The sequence below is a fragment of the Balaenoptera borealis genome (assembly GCF_965194805.1).
Source record: "Balaenoptera borealis genome assembly, chromosome: 13".
Classification (NCBI taxonomy): Eukaryota; Metazoa; Chordata; class Mammalia; order Artiodactyla; family Balaenopteridae; genus Balaenoptera; species Balaenoptera borealis.
The window spans coordinates 32,803,323-32,820,696 of record NC_138870.1 but is presented as its reverse complement, the minus strand read 5'-3'; the positions used below and the strand labels follow the sequence as shown (position 1 = coordinate 32,820,696).

Below are 17,374 nucleotides of genomic sequence, written 5' to 3'. Positions count from 1 at the left end.
TTTTTTAAAAGAAAAAACATTTACAGAAAATTTAATTGTGGCTATGATTTGACTCATATAAAAATGTTCCTGCTATTATAAGTACTAAGCCAAGAACAAACAAAAGTGGGACAAAAAGGAGCTCAGGGTAGCCCATTTACTGCAATCTTAAATTTAAGTAGCACTCACTTTCCAGGGAGAATAGTCTTTTACCTGTTATAGGGGAGAGAGAGGCCCATGAGCTATCTCCCACACTCCACACTCCACATATGGTAAAGATAGTGCAAAAATGATCCACTCACCAGGGTTGAGCCCATATTTAACATTCTTTGTCTGAAGTTTCCCCAACTCCTAAATTTTGTGACACTGGGTTTTCTAGGTGTGATTAGGGTAGCCAGACTGATCTAACTATCCCTGAGGACCCACCGCTGAATTTTGTGTTCTCTCTGTATATACCAGTATCTGCTGAGAATGTATTTCAGATGCTTTGGAACCTCCTTTCCCTTAAGTGAAAGAACTTTGAGACATATTACTAGCTCCAAGGGTCCTTCTGGGAAAACTTCTCCCAAGGTAAATTCAAGGTTTTCTCAATAGGAGACTACCTTTTACTTTGTAATAAAAGCATAGCAAGCCTTCCTTAAGTTTGAGTATATGCTTTTCACCCTAAAATTTGTCTGTATCTGCTAAGACCTTGGCCTTATTTCTAGGCATCATTCCATGACCATGGTTACCCTAACCCCACAGAGTACAAGTTTATCTAGGATCCAAGATAGAACCCAAACATTGAGTAATTCTCAGTTCACATGTTCATGCGACACCCATAATCTCAGATTGTCCATTGCTTATTCACTTGCCCAGAATAGTCCTCATTACCAGGCATTAGAGATGATCGCCTAAACAACCCTACAAATACAGGCAAATGTGCCTAAGTCCCCTCCTTCAAGATACGTCAGAGTCCTACCCAAGCCCACCCTCCACTTTTGTCCATTGCTACCAGACCCTTTTCTCTCTCTGTGAAGAAAAATACCACAGATTTCCACAAATATTTCTTTTATGGTATGTGTGTGTGTGTGTTGGGAAATATAAAAACTCCCATCTCACTTCACCTGACAATTTCTTTTTGGCTGTGTTTCTAATAATTTCAGTTGGCACTTAGCTTGTAATAAATGATTGTTGAATGATAGAATGATTTAATATTTAATTTCATCTATTCTAATGCTTATTCTCATGCCTAGACCACACAGACTTTATTTGTTGAAATAATAATCAAATGAGTAATTACTTGGAGTTAAAATTTATGTAGCTTTAAATACCTGCTGTAGATTATCAAAATATATGAAAATTCACACAAAGAATAAAAGATACATTACATTGCTAATTCATTCTATCCTTAACATAAAATTGTTTTGGAAATAAAGTAATTCATTTAACAAATATTTAATGAGCCCCAACTGTGAACCTGCCTCTGGGCTGGGGTTGGAGGCACAGGGGTGATTGATGGTAGTGAAGTGGAGGAGGTGCCAGGTAAGGCTGGTGCAGGGGCCTCCCCCAGCTTGAAGCCACAGCTGTTTTTAGGAGGATGAGTGTGATGGTGAGTATGACACAGTTTGCTTTGCTCCAGTGCCAGGAACAGATCAGAAGGAAGGATATGGTGGATTTCAATGGACCTGTTTAGCTGTATTCACCGAAATGGTAGAAAAACCATCCTTTGCTTAGAACGATTGAGATGCATCTTTTCTGTTTTATAGTTCTGTTTCATTGCTGATAAAAGGTGTTTCAGAAATTTCTATTACAAATCAGGAAGTGAGAAAACAGGCAATTGCAGTTATAATGCTTAATTTGTTAAGCTATTACATTTTCACTTTAGCAGTAATTTGAGATAAAATAATGTGAAACTGTCTTACAGTTTTATTATATTGACTTTCCATCTCATTATTTACAAAATTTTTATGTCAATAACTAATGGCACTATTTCTTTTTAAGTAATTGCTGAGACATTCCATATGTATTTTCATCATCCTCCAAGAAACTTCTGGGAAAACTTTTTTTAAATTCCTTATAACTGTATCAGACAAAGTCATTAGGTAGCTTTGTGTTTTAGAATATGTATTACTTAAAGACTGCTATACTGCCATCTTATAATATTAGAATGACTGTTTTCCTTGTCATACATTTGTAGTGTTGTCCTCAAATGAGTTAGCCAGTTATTGAGATTGTTATATGATATTTTAGTGTCCAGCTTATATAAGCATTCTTTTTCTTCTAATTATTGTTTTGTGCTTTGGAGAAAAAATGGATGCTGAGTCAAAAGAGAATGTACAACACACAGAGGCCCAGGTTTGCCATGATGCTGCTTATTTTCATTCCTAATGCTCTTTAGGAAGCATTTTATTCTCCTCATTTTAGATAGAGGTTTAAATGACTGACTTTACTCCCGACATTAAGGCAGAACACTGACTTAGGGGAGATTTCAAGCAGAATTTTCATCTCAATTCTTTTTCCATTTAAATTCCACAGAAAGTTAAGTACCCCAAGAGAGAGGTTTTCGTATATACGTTAACTGGTGGTATGATTATGTTGAAGGTGAAGGAAACAGATAACACTGAATTTCAAATCTTTGTTACCTCTGCTGTGTAATCTTGGGAAAATCACTGTATTTTAAAAAGGCTTGTAGCATATGCAAAATGGGAAGAATGGTGCTGTTGCTTTGGATTATTATGAGAATTAAATGAGTTAATGTACATTAAGGTGTATTGTATAGTGTAATACTTTATACAAATATTAGTCAGTTTCATCAAGTGAAGATTTACAGTTATTCAAGGACATTTCTGTTGGGAGCACAATTTTCATAAAGAAGCCATAGAACTCACACTTGATGGAAGGCAGCTGTAGCATGGATTGAAAAGAATCCAAGAACAAATTATACCATTGTTTGTATCAAGATAGCCTACAGCAATATCAGCTACATTCATTCCCATGCACCTGCAAATAAAAACAAGTGAGGGATCCTGTGCAAGCATTCTTGCAGTGGAAAGAAAATCAGATCAGAGTCTTGGTGTGGTTTGAAATGATACAGATGGATTTTGCAATGCCTATGGTATGGAAACATGTACTACCACAGACAATAACTCTTTTAAGTAAGTAGCAATAACCTTCTTAGAATTTAAAAAATTTTAAAGACAAATATATCTGTCTTCTCTAATGCTTACAATATAATTGTAAAATAGTATTGTAATTTAATTGGTGAAATTAAATTACAATATAAGAAATGAGTGTCAGATGATCAAAGACCAGCTTAATGGGAACTGATTAAATTATTTTTATTGTTTTATTTAACAAACATTAATTGAGCATTGCTTATGTGTAAAATGTTGTACTGAGTACTGGCCTGTGAAGCCCAGGGAAGGAAGAAGGAAGATAGAGGTGCTGTGTCCTCACTGGAGAAAGGTCCCCAAGTAAAACGGGAGCAGTAAAAGAAGTCAGGTAGGAGAGAGAACCCTTCAGTGTGGACAAACCTCAAGTCTCTGATTGAAACTTGAGAGGGGTGGTATAACTCCCCATCCTGAGATCCTTGTCACAGCACAATCACATGAGGACCAATCCTAACCCTTCATATATATAATATATAAATTGTATTACTAATTTTACTTGCTTTAGTATTTTTTATTTGAAAATTTGTTTTTAATTATTAAATTGTTATTAAATTATTAAATCAGTAGTAACCAGCAGAATAACTCTATTGAACACATTAAGCCTTTTCTTCATTCATTTATTTGACGAATGTATACATTGTGCCAGGTAATGAACATCATTTAAGATATCACAGCAAGTGGCTATCAGCTTATATACTGATGATTGGAGAAGGGTGCCTTCAGCAAACCCCATTTAGCATCATCCCTCTCATTTCTCACTGTTCTAGAGCCCATAACACACAAATGCACTTTTTCTCTGTGTTTGTTGCTGTTATTTCCATTACACTGTTTCCCTACCTCCACTCTATTGGTTCAGTCTCTTCTTTCCACCCAGTACTTCAGAATTCCTCATGATTGCCTCACGATAGCAAGAAATAAAAAAAAAGAGGGAAGGAAAGGAAAGGAAGAGAGCCTGAAGTAGAAAGTAAAAGAAAAAAAAAATAAGGTTGATTTTCTTGACTGACAAAGAAGCAGATTCTGAATATGATTCCCAAAGGAATTCTAGAAAATATGAGCAATATAATACAGCATAATTAGAATAAGTGTAGCACCTCCCACAGTGACTACATGGGGAAATGTTGTGATGTTTGAAAAAACCTTGTTGCAGGAATGGATCTGTATGGCCATTGTGATACACTCTGTACACTCTTTTGAGGACCTGTGGAATTTTATAGATTTAGAATCAGGATCAGTAGATCATAGAACTTAGCCTTTATCTTGTTAGAACTTCTCATGTTGAGAAGAACAGAGACACACTTGATTTCCTCAGTTAATGGAAGTTTTATGGTAAAGTTGCATAGAAAAGTAAGGGGGGAAATGAGAAAGAAAAAAGTCTCAACTTCTACCCAGCCCTGCTTCATGGATATCTAGAATAGTAATCATCAGACTGGTAGCTGTCTGCTCTTGGCCTCTCTCTTCTGCATGTCCCCCATGGCTATCAGCTACATGACCCTTCTTATGACCTCTGCCTATTCTTCTCTCTCTGAGTCTTTCCACTTCTGTATTGCTCTATCCTCTTCAGATATTTCATATTCTGTCTTCCTGAGAGAGAGAAAATATAAATCGTTTCTCAACATTCTCTGGTATAAAGCATCCACCCTATGCCAAGGCTATTGACAGCCTTGGTGTCAAACATAGTTAGAGCTAGGCAGGCAGTTTGTGGGACAGAGCATTACCATTTGCACATGGGAGACCCCTAAGCTGTGGATAGAGGCAGGCCCTGTGAGACTCCTGAGAAGGGAAGCAGTGTAGTGATGACTATGGCATATAAATATGCAAACCAAAGCTTTTGAACCCTTTTGGGTAACAGCGTGATGGAGAAGGTATGTAATTCAAAGGCAAGATTTCCCTTCCTTTCAGTGCCAGTCGAAGCAGAAGAATAGCTAATAACTTTAATGTCTGCCTTTACTATGGGAAAAATTTTAGAGTGAAAAAAAATGGAAGAAGAATCCCAAGATTAGTTGTCTACGAGTCACTAAAGGTTTTCCCACCTTGTCAGAGTGACACTATCACAACTATAAATTCAAAAGTGAAAACAATCATCATCTTAATAGATTTACTTTCCCCCCAATTTTCCATGTTTCCATTTACTCTTACCCATATAACCTTATATCCTAGATAATATTTTGAGTTTGATATCCCCTATACTGCCAACTTCATGGCATTTTCCATGTTCCCAGGTAATCTTTACAAAGTAGACCATGACCAGGTAGGTGTGATGATGCAGTAAGAAAAAGAATGAAGTATTTTCTTATTAAGTAATACAGTGGAAAATTTTTCTTACACAGAAATGGAGTTGAACCCTGAATGCTAATGTGAGCTCTCTCCAAGGCAGAGTTCAGGGCTCCTCTGACTTGGCAGATTCTTTACTCTACGTTGAGCACAGAACTTCAGAGACAAGTCTGGGAGGGGCCAGACAGGCAACAGGGGACCATGTCCTCTTACTTGGGTCCTTAATTGTGCATCCATTGTACTGTTTGTTTGCCAGTTTGATACCAAAATGAAAGTAACTGAAGTTAAATCTAAGACATTTTGACCAATCTTCAAACCCAGACCATCCTTTGTGGCTTGGCCCAGCTTACTTTATAATTATTATTTTAATGGCTCCTTTATTCTATTCAGTTATGGTACCTTAATTGACTTAACTACCCTCCACTGTAGTATATCAGCAATTTTTCTAATTATTTAACTATGTTATGCTTGTGATAAATAAAAGTACAGTGAAAGTATATCTTTCAGCATATAATATTTTTCCATTTAGATCATTTTCTAAGGATAAATTTTAGGAATGAAACTTTGGGTCAGGAATATTTGGGTGTGAATATTCTTACATAAAACTGCCAGATTTCATCCCAAGAGGAAGTTATACTAACTTAAATTCTTACCAGAATTAAAGACTATACCAATACCACTGTATCTTCATCAGCTTTAAGTATTATTATTATTTTCATTTGCTTGCCCACTCATATTCTGTCCATCTTTTTCACATATTTAGGACATATAAGCTAGCCAACATACTGGTATATGGTTTATATTCAGTGATTTATATATAAATAAAACTTTATTAATTCTTTATTATTCAATAAAAATGGCTTTTAGTTCCAAATTTCTAGTGCTTTTGAAATTTACCGATGTCCATGTTTAATCATCTCAATAATTCTAAAGGTTTTATTTTCACCAGAAAATAATAGTAATTAACAAAAGAGGTGATTTTTTTCAACTTGCCTTTATGTGACAGTCCTCTGCAGGAAAAACGTAAAACATGAAAACAGGGGAAAAGGCTTGACAATAGAAAATTATCCAAGGCCAAGATGTTCATCATGGTCTGCATACTGCAAGCTCGGGAGCCATACTTTCCTAAAATTATTCAACTACAGATATGTTAGAGTTTAAATGCTATGTTGCAGTTCAACTTATGCTTGACATAAGTTTATTTCATGTTAGTTTATTATACAGGAATTATACTAGTGAACAGAAATTACACTGTCTGTGTAGTAATGATTCACGTTTGTAAGAGTAACTTTTTCTGGTTGCTTTGCTGATTTGAAATTTCTCATGGCTAGGGTTATTTATAAATTTATATCATCCTAGTCCTCTGATTGATTGGCATTGTGTTTCTTTATTTCTCCTCAGACAAAAGTGAAGGTGTCCTTTCCTGGGGAGATACTCTATCCTTTTCTAGGTACCTCTCTACCACCAACATCAGACTATAAATGTGTAATCAGATCATAAATTCCTATAGATAAAGAACTATTAAATTTAACCCTTAGCAGTGTCCATTTGGTTTTGAGGTGATAGCTTAATGATCTTGTTCAAAGAAACCACAGTCCTGCATCAGGAATTGGAGATGAAATCGTGCTTCACTCACACTTCTACGTAATGAATTGACAAGTAAAGCATGTGCAGTAAACACAGTAGAAGAATGGTAGATGTGTCACACAAATCGTAGTAACCTGTCCCTTCCCTTCTCCAAAACCCCAGGTCTTTTATAAACTCTTTTGGGAAGGTGGCAAAGTTCTGTAGGTTTCTCAATGATTAGGTTTGGATAGATAAAATTAGAAGTTTTGTGCTATAAATACAAGTTGTATTTTCACCCATCCCCCATACATGAACATGAAGCACTTAAATAATTCCATCATAGTAAATAAAGGAACAAAACAAAAAGCTTGTCCTGTGTAGGAAGCAAAGAATAAGTTCCTTATGGTTAATTGTGGCAAGAGCAATTGCACCACTTAGTTCCTTTGGTTATTTCTTTGGTTCAAAACTCTTTAGAGATCTGATGGAGAAGTAACACCAAAAAATAGGCAGAAATAGCTCTATGTATGAACTGATTTTGGGGTGGGTGTTGAGTAGGCAAGGGAGGATTGTTCTACCTTCAAAGAAGGCTGTTACTTTCTAGCTGCATTATTAAGGGAAGCACTGTGGGCTCCATGGCTGAAACAGGGAACTAATCATTTTTTTGGTCTACATATCAGGTGTTAGTCTAGTCTGCTAGTAAAGAGTAGTTCTCTCACTCTGCCAAAATGAGACCTATTTTGCCTGTTTGCATATGATTCTTCTGCTTTGTCCACTGCAGCACTATGTGCAGAGCTGCCATTATTGTAATTATTTTCTGGTTTTGCTCTAGGATGTGGTGAGAAGGCGCCCTATCAGAGAGCATGACTTTTTCTTATCCCAACCCACACACTGATGTCAGAGTATTTTTGTTCTTTCCCCAGAGCATTGTGTTCTTCCACCAGCAGTCACTAAGCCAGGAAAACATGAGGGTATTTTGCAATAACACTTGGAATATACATTTTTTATTTTTTAGTTGGAATTTCTAGCGTTTATATTTTGAAGGTCATGTGTGATGTCACATTCTTAGTCATTAGCTGTCTACGTATTGCTGGGTATGTAACTCTGCCAGGTCCATGCCTGCAGTGCTTTCCTAAAATCAGCATGAGGATGAAGAGGCGTTAGCCTTTTATGCATATAAATGTGTGTGTCCAGATGGTTAAAAGCTACATCACAGCAAGCACAGAGTGTACCTGAAAATATCCTGCTTTCCATTGTTCCAGCAAGCGATCATGCAAGGAACTTTGATAATAATCAGTGTAAATAGTAAATAGAATTTTTTAGTGAATTTTAGTGATTTGATTATTTGTAAGCATTTCTCTCCACAGCAGCCTGTCTTTTCCCTTTCTTCCCCCTCCATCCCTTTCTCCCATCATTCCCCTCCCCTCTCCCACTTTCTATCCTATTTTCTCATTTTAAGATGTTCACAACCCAAAAGACTATTTGACTAGTGGGAAGTGAAGGTGGAGGATTATTGATCAGGGGATTTCTAATGCTGTTTACTACTCACTATTAAACAAATGTATGCTTCATTCATCATTCAATGAGCATTTTTCTCTATACAGAGTACTATTATGGACTAGAGGTTGAGATTTTTAGAAGGGAGACACAAAAATGACTATTCTTTGGCAAACACTTAGATAACTTGCTTTCTTTGTGCTGAGCAATTAATCTTTGTAACAAGTCTATTATTAGGGACTCCCATTTTACGGATTAGAAAACCAAGGTACAAAGAGGTTAAGTAACTTGCCCAAAGTTAAACAGTGGGTACGTGGCAGAACTGAGATTCAAAACCATGCAGCCTGACTCTAGACCCTGTGTCCTTAACCTTTGTGCTACGCTGCCTGGGATGAGAGCTCAGGACAGTAGAAGAGGGAGTATATTCAGACAGCATAATACAGAGCACTATGTGATAACAATATAGATGAGGAAAATGAAAAGGCATTGAGAGGAGGGAGAGAATATTTCAGACAGGTGAATGGGTGGCATCTGTACTAGCCTTGAGGACTGAGGTAGATTTTGATGGTGGAGATCAGGAGTGAGAATTTACTTTCAGTTAGAGGAAATGGCATGCGTAGAAGATGCTGGGTCTGGAAGGTAGATTCAGAAAATAAGTAGTTTAGTTTAGTTGGAGAAAGAGATTGTATACAACAGTACCGGATAAGGTAGACTACAGCCAAATTTTGCAGGCCCCATTTCATAGGCATTTGGAATAAGGAGGGTGAGAGTTTTTGAGCAATGAGGTGGCAAGAACAATGCTCTAAAGAGCTCAACTTGATGGGGTAGTAGTTTGAAGAAAGGAATGCTAGAAGCAGGAAAAATAATTCAGAAACTGTATTTGTTTTCTATTGCTGCATAACAATGTTACCACAAACTTAACAGCTTAAAACAACCAACATTTATGATATCAGTTTCTGTGGGTCAGGAGTCTAGGCACAGCTTAGCTAGGTCCTCTGCTTAGGGTCTCACAAGGTTACAATCAAAGTGTTGACTGGGGCTGTGATTTCATCTGAGGCTCAACTAGGAAAGGATTAGTTTTTGTTGGCAGAATTCAGTAACTTTTGTATCAAGGACTCAGTTTCTTGCTAGCTGTCAACCAAAGGCTACCCTCAGCTCCTAAAGACTTCTCTCAGTTCTTGCCATGAGCATTCCAACACTGGCATTCCGTAACGTGGCAGCTTGCTTTTTGAAAGCCAGCAAGGGAGTGAGAGACTTCAGCTAAATAGCACTGTAATCTTAATCACATGTGTCCTGTCACTTTTGCCATATTCTGTTGGTTTCTAACCAACAAGTCAAAGGTCACCCCCACACTTAAGGGGAGAGGATGATCCAAGAGCGTGAACATCAGGAAACATGGGTCATAGAGTGTCTACTCTAGAGTCTGCCACAGACAGATACAGTTGGTGAAACAAACACTCAAGAGTCTGAATTAGGGTGGTATGAATGCACATAGAGAGGAAGAGTTAGATTCAAGAAATTCCATCTAGGAAATATAATTATGATTTCTTTTGAAATTCTTTGCATACATTAACTCATATATTCCTCAAAATATCTCTTTGACGTAGGTGCCAGGAAAATCCTTATTTCACAGGTGGGGATACAGGCTTTTAAAAGTTAAGTGCCTAGATCACATACATATGAGCTTCAAATCTGAGTGTCCTAACCTAGATTTGAAAGTAGGATGGCAGTCCCAGAGCTCATAGTCGTGGCCACCCTTCTTTACTTGGACCTAAAAGTATAGAGAATTTAAAGAGAGATGGATAAGAAAATATTGACGATAACTCCAAGATTTCAACTATTTTCAACTCCATTTCAACTCAGAGAAACGTCGTGAGAAGCACTATTAAAGTAATATTTATTGTGCGTACACTACATGCCAGGCAGTGTGCTAAGCACTCAGCACGCATAATCACATTTAATGTTGCCAACAGCCTATGAAAATAGTCCTTTCCCCTATTTTACAGATCAGAAAACAGGACTGTGCCTGTGCCCACTAAACCCTCGTTTCCATAAGTGCAAAGGGTTATTTTGTTCATAGCTCTATCTCTAATGTCTGACACATATAAAAGTGTTCATTATATAAATTTTTGAATGAATGAGCTTATAAGTGGTAGAGTCATGAGTTGAACTCAGAACAGCCTCACTCTACCTCCTGGAGTAGACAATGCATTCCATTGTAGCCATAGCAGGAAATCTAGATATGGATATTCAGCAGATATATAAATTCTATTAAATGGAGCTTGAGGAAATGGTCAAGGCTAGGCTCCCTGTCAGGGAGCATCCATGTGGAGATCAAAAGTCCCTAAAATTAGATGAGATGATTAAGGGAGAGGGTATAAGCTCCAAACCAGAACCTTAGAGAACACCTATGTTTAGAGGCTGAGGGGAGGAAGAGGCATTTTAAAAAGCAATGAAGACATATGTATCAGAGAGTTGAGATGGATATATAGATATAAAAGCAAAGGGGAAAGAGAAGGAAGGAGGGTTTTCAGCAATATCAACCACCACAGGGTAATCAAAGAGCCTCAGAATTAAGGCAAGATAAGTGCATTTGGGGATTAGGAGGTCATCGATTCTGGGGTGAGCAGATTCGGAAAAAAATAGAGACTGAGTAAGAATCGGGCAGGTGTCTGAGTAGGTGGGGAAATGGGCTTGTGTAGGAAAGAGTGGATAGTAAGGATACAGAGCTCACTAGTATAAACTTCTTTGTAATTTCAGATGAGCTAGTAGTAGTAATATGAGAGGGATGAAAGATTTTAATAGGAGTAATTTTTTGTGTTGTAAACAGAAGGGTAGGCTCAAGTAGGAAGAAACTAAAGATAGCATAAAGAGAATTGACTACTGATGGAACATGACCCCAGAGGAGACAGAAGGAGAATGAGATGCAGGACCACTAATAGGAAGGGCAGACCTTAGAAAGGGACATGTTACCATTCTAGGTAGGAGAAGAATCTAAAATAAAATATAGAAAAGTAGAGGTCCAGTAGAGAAAAATTGAGCGTATTCAAATTGAAAGTCCTCAATTGTCTTAAAGATGGAGGCAAGTTCTTCATACCCAGAAAGAGAGGGAAAGATTTCATGACTAGAGGATAGTAAGAAATATTTTAATTAATTGAGGCACCAGTTGACAAAAAGTTTATTCAATGTCTACTCTGAAATAAGCAGAAAATTCAGTACAGAAGACAATAAAGGATAAAAATAAGCATAATTAGGAACCCAACTGAGAAGAAATAGCATGAACTTTTAATAGAACTCAGCAGCATGGTTTCATAATTTTGCCCAGCTTCTGAAAAGCAGTTATTAAAGGAAGTTAATGGTCCCGCTCAGGGTTGGGAACTGAAACTGTGAGAATGACAGGCAAGCATGGAGGAATGAAAGATGGATTCTAGAGGTCAGCGAAGACAGTATTGGCATGGTCTAAGCAGTGATGTGAATGAACACAGAGGAGTGTAGAATCTAAAGATTGTAATTTGGGTGTGGAACAAGCTACCAGAAATGAAGAAATAAAGTGCTTGTAATCAGAAGTGGAATGCTCTTAAGTTTGAGAAGTAAAACAGTAAAATTTTGAAGTAAAATAGTCCCAAATCAAGCTAATTATAATGCCCTTTCCACAGTTTCAGAGGTTAAATAAGGAACTATGAAGCCAAGTTATCAGACAGGCCAGAAGTAGACATAAATGAATGTGACAGAGGATGAGAGGGATGGAGAAGATGACTGACCAGGCATCAAGTCAGATGGGGTGTTACCATGGAGGTCATAAACACAGCAATAATAACAGGGCTTAGATGTCAAGGTTCAAAAATAGAGGTTGGTAGAGAGAAAACAATAGCCTAAAAAAATGACAGTAAAGGATAAGAAAGTTTTTCAGGCTGATCATGTCTTCAGGTGCAATTCAGATTTCAATTAAGGTAAAGAATTGGAAGTTCAACTTGAGAATCAGTCTAGAACAATAGGAGACTTTGCTTCACTGTAGAACTAGGAAGCAAAGTCAGCAGGGAGTGACTGATAGAGAAGCAAGTACACACAACAGGAAAGTAAAGGGTTAGTTTGAATAAGAAATAAGCATTGCTCCCTGCCCACGTTCCCCTATCACCCCTTTCCAGGTGACCCTTCTAATCCCTAAAATTACCTGTTAAGCATTATACCCCATTTTACAGATGAAAAAAATCTGGTTCTGGAATTTGACTCGTGTCCTAACTGCAAAATCTAAAGCTTTCTACTACAACCTACTTACTCTCGGTGGTTTTAAACTGTTGCTGCAGCCTTCAAGGACTAACTGGAAATCATGTCTGATGTATGAAATGGGTATGAAACACAATTTTTTTTTTTAGGTATATTTTTACATATACAACATTATATTACTTTCAGGTGTACAACACAATGATTCAATATTTGAATATATTGGGAAATCAACACAATAAGTCTAGCTAACATCCGTCACCACACATATTTACATTTTATTTCTTATGATAACTTTTAAGATCTACTCTCTTATGCAATACAGTAGTATTAACTATACCTACCATGGCATATATTACATCCTCATGACTCATTTATTATATAACTGGAAATTTGTACCTTTTGACCCATTTTCACCTCACATTACCCCTCACCCCTGGCAACCACCTATCTGTTCTCTGTATCTATGAGCTCTTTTTTGTTTTTGTTTTTTTTAATATTACACATATAAGTGAGATCATATAGTATTTGTCTTTTTCTGATTTATTTCACTAAGCATAATGCCCTCAAGGTCCATCCATGTTGTCTCAAATGGCAAGATTTCCATCTTTTAATGGCTGAATACTATATATATGTGTATACTATATATACACACCACATTTTTTTTAATCCATTCATCCATTGATGGATACTTAGGTTGATTCCATGTCTCAGCTATTGAAAATAATGCTGCTGTGAACATGGAAGTGCAGATATTTTTTCATGTTAGTGTTTTTGTTTACTTCTGAAAAATACCCAGAAGTAGAATTGCTGGATCGTATGGTAGTTCTATTTTTAAGTTTTTGAAGAATCTCCACGCTGTTTTCCATAGTGGCTGCACCAATTTACATTCACACCAACAATGCATGAGGGTTCCCTTCTCTCCACATCCTCGCCAACACTTTTTATTTCTTGTCTTTTTGATGATAGTCACTCTAACAGATGTTAGACGATATCTCGTTGTGGTTTTGATTTGCATTTACCTGATGAATAGTGATGTTGTGCACCTTTTCATGCGCTTGTTGGCCATCTGTATGTCTTATTTCGAAAAATGTCTATTCAGATCCTCTGCCCGTTTTTCATTCGGATTGTTTTTTTGCTGTTGAGTTGAAAGCACAATGTGTTGTTGTTCTTGAATTATATTCAGCTCTAAAAAGTTTTATGTGAGCTTACATATCTAATCCTCCTATTTAAATCTTAAATTATTTTTCAAGAGAAACATCTTGGATTCTTTTCCTTAATGACATTAAGGAACTTCCAAATACCTTCTAGATGATCACACTGAATTTCTGCAACTATACCCTAAAACCCTAAGTTAATATTTATATTGCATTATTTTTCAGGTGTGAAAATGAAACCAAATTCAAAACAGAAGAAGTATTTTGGGCTTACAATTTCTGCCCTACTCCATACTCCTGGACTGCACTTCTGGGCCTTATTTTATATCTTGTTTTCTTCGCACCTGGTAAACAAAGGCTTTGTTGTTATTATTGTTGTATTAATTAAATTGTCTCTATTTAAAGGAGAAAAACTACGCTTTTAAATTTCTTACTACATTTACTGAAATTCATTTTGTATTTCTCAGGAATGGGACCAATGCCTTGGACTGTGAATTCTGAAATATATCCCCTTTGGGCAAGAAGTACAGGAAATGCATGTTCATCTGGAATAAATTGGATTTTCAATGTTCTGGTTTCATTGACATTTTTACACACAGCAGAGTATCTTACATACTATGGTAAGAGAATATTTTTTCCAGCTATAGTTTCATTTTTATTTTCCTACTCTATTTTTAGATATGCTATCATTTGTGATTGAAAGATTAGATGGTTATATTTTTGCTATTATAAATGTCTCTATATGGCTTTCTTATTCCCCACAGCCCTTGGAAATGTTTCTGGGAAAAAATAAGAGGAACTCTCCTTTCCTAAGCAGTATTGCTTATAGCCTTCACACACCCACCTACACTTCAAACCCAAACATCTCCCACCCATCTCCCCAGTTGGAAATCTAAACAACAAGGCCTTTAGTTTAATGAAAAAACATAAACAGAGAATGGTAGAAAACTGCAGGAGTCTAGGGCTAATGCTTGAAGTGTCTCATAACAGGATGGAGTGGTATCCAAGAGTGGAAGAAGTGTTAAAGTAGCTCCCCCAAATGTTGTGCTATGAGTTATGCCTTCCACTCTATCATCTGTGCTGTTCAGGCCAAAGCATTTCAGGATCCACTGAGACCAGCGCTTACCACTGCCAAAACTATAAATGTGGCAGAAGTGTTCAAGTGAAAATGTGTGGAGACCGTAACTGGAAGAAAACAATCTTGAGAAGTGACTGAGTTAGGAAGAAACTTTGGGAAGCTACTTCAAGTTTATCTTTGCTAAAGTGAAATAGGAGGTTTTCATTCTAATCTTCTCATGAGCCTCTGTGATTGTATATTGAATGCCTATTGCTTAGACCATTCTCTGATCCCCTCCCCCATCTCTCACCTCATCTCACCTCATCCCATGTTCTGGCTACTTATAATTCCTTTTTGTAAGAACAGGTTTATTTGTCAGCTCCCCTACCCCACCCCTCACTACTGGACCATAAATCCCTTGCGCTTAGGCCAGGATTATGCTTTGTTCACCATTATATTCCCAGTGCCCTCCAGGGCATCCTATTCACTTAATAAGCACTCAGAAGTATTTGTCAAATGAATAAATACACGGATGAACTTTTGGCTGAATGGTGAATATGAGGAAACATTATAAAAGTCTATTCCTCCTCTCTTCTGAACATGCTGAATTGATATTTACTTCTATTTAAAACTATTTATCTAATGCTTTTTTTATCTTTATAAAACTCCTCTCTCTGCCGATCACCATTTGGGACATTTAGAAATATTTATTTTCTTGGAAAGGGAACGCACTGGCATTTTAAACTGGATATATATTTAGTATATTCAGCCTTATCCCATTTGACAATTAAAATGTTTTACATAAATTTGTAAGCTTATCTTCCTAACAGCATAAATATGAACACAATAAATATTATCCATATTTTCTGATTCTTAAGAACACGTAAATATTTGAAGACCTAAAATAGACTAATATCTTGAGAAAGCATTTTTTAATAGAAAGTCATAGACCAAATAATAAAAGTCTATGTGGTAAGACTTTTGATAGCAAAGCACCTCTTCCTTGAATACATTCTGTCAGAAAAACATGAGGCAACAGAAACAAAATTTAAATATGGCATAGCCAGGCTACTTTCAAAAATATCTCCTTAGAAGAAGCTTTTTGCTTTGCATTAAGCCAAGCTTCTATCATGTCAGCACACTGTCCACTGTCCTCACTAGTGGAACAATATCTCAGCTCAGCTTAGATTTTCTCTGTTTATTGCTCTATATTTTAATCTATAGGTTACTGATTTATGTAAGGTATATGTTTATATTCCTGATTTATGTAAGGTATATGTTTATATTCCTGATTTAACAAATATGCACCATAATGATGTATTTTGGAAATATTCATGTCTTCTTTTACTTCCTTTTTTATTGTTTCATAAGACCTCAAGTATTTTTTGTTTGTTTGTTTGTTTGTTTGTTTTCCAACATCTTTATTGAAGTATAATTGCTCTACAATGGTGCGTTAGCTTCTGCTGTATAACAAAGTGAATCAGCCATACGTATACACATATCCCCATATCCTCTCCCTCTTACGTCTCCCTCCCATTCTCCCTATCCCAACCCTCTAGGTGATCACAAAGCACCGAGCTGATCTCCCTGTGCTATGCAGCTGCGTCCCACCAGCCATCCATTCTACATTTAGTAGTGTATATATGTCCATGCCACTCTCTCACTTCGTCCCAGCTTACCCTTCCCCCTCCCTGTGTCCTCAAGTCCATTCTCTACATCTGCATCTTTATTCCTGTCCTGCCCCTAGGTTCTTCAGAACCTTTTTTTTTTTTTTTTAGATTCCATATATATGTGTTAGCATACAGTATTTGTTTTTCTTTTTCTGACTTACTAAACTCTGTTTGACAAACTGTAGGTCTATCCACCTCACTACAAATAACTCAATTTCGTTTCTTTTTATGTCTGAGTAATATTCCATTGTATATATGTGCCACATCTTCTTTATCCATTCATCTGTCAATGGACACTTAGGTTGCTTCCATGTCCTGGCTATTGTAAATAGCGCTGCAATGCACATTGTGGTACATAACGTTTTTTGAATTATGGTTTTCTCAGGGTATATGCCCAGTAGTGGGATTGCTGGGTCGTATGGTAGTTCTATTTTTAGTTTTTAAAGGAACCTCCATACTGTTCTCCATAGTGGCTGTATCAATTTACATTCCCACCAACAGTGCAGGAGTGTTCCCTTTTCTCCACACCCTCTCCAGCATTTATTGTTTGTAGACTTTTTGATGGCGGCCATTCTGGAGACCTCAGGTTTTGATTCCTTCCTAAACTATACTGCCTAGAAAGGTCTGCCTTGGACCCCATTCAGTAATGTTTACTACTAAAAATTATCATTAAAATGTCACCAGTATATCACTTTATTTATAACACATGTGACTAAATAGATCCCTTGGTGAGCATTATTATTAAAGTTCCTGTGTTGAAGTACTGAAATTCAATCAAACATGGTCTTTAATTCCTCATTTTATATG

General features: G+C 36.8%; 1 protein-coding gene across 3 annotated transcripts in view; it reads left to right on the top strand.

Moving 5' to 3' along the window:
• The window catches only part of SLC2A13 (solute carrier family 2 member 13), a 456,196-nt gene that overhangs the window by 420,407 nt on the left and 18,415 nt on the right, over window positions 1-17,374 (top strand). For all 3 annotated transcript variants that reach the window (XM_082349412.1, XM_082349411.1, XM_082349410.1), the window contains exons 8-9: window positions 14,066-14,187; window positions 14,308-14,460. In XM_082349412.1, coding sequence (XP_082205538.1) covers window positions 14,066-14,187; window positions 14,308-14,460 — 275 coding nt within the window. The remainder of the gene's footprint in view (window positions 1-14,065; window positions 14,188-14,307; window positions 14,461-17,374) is intronic.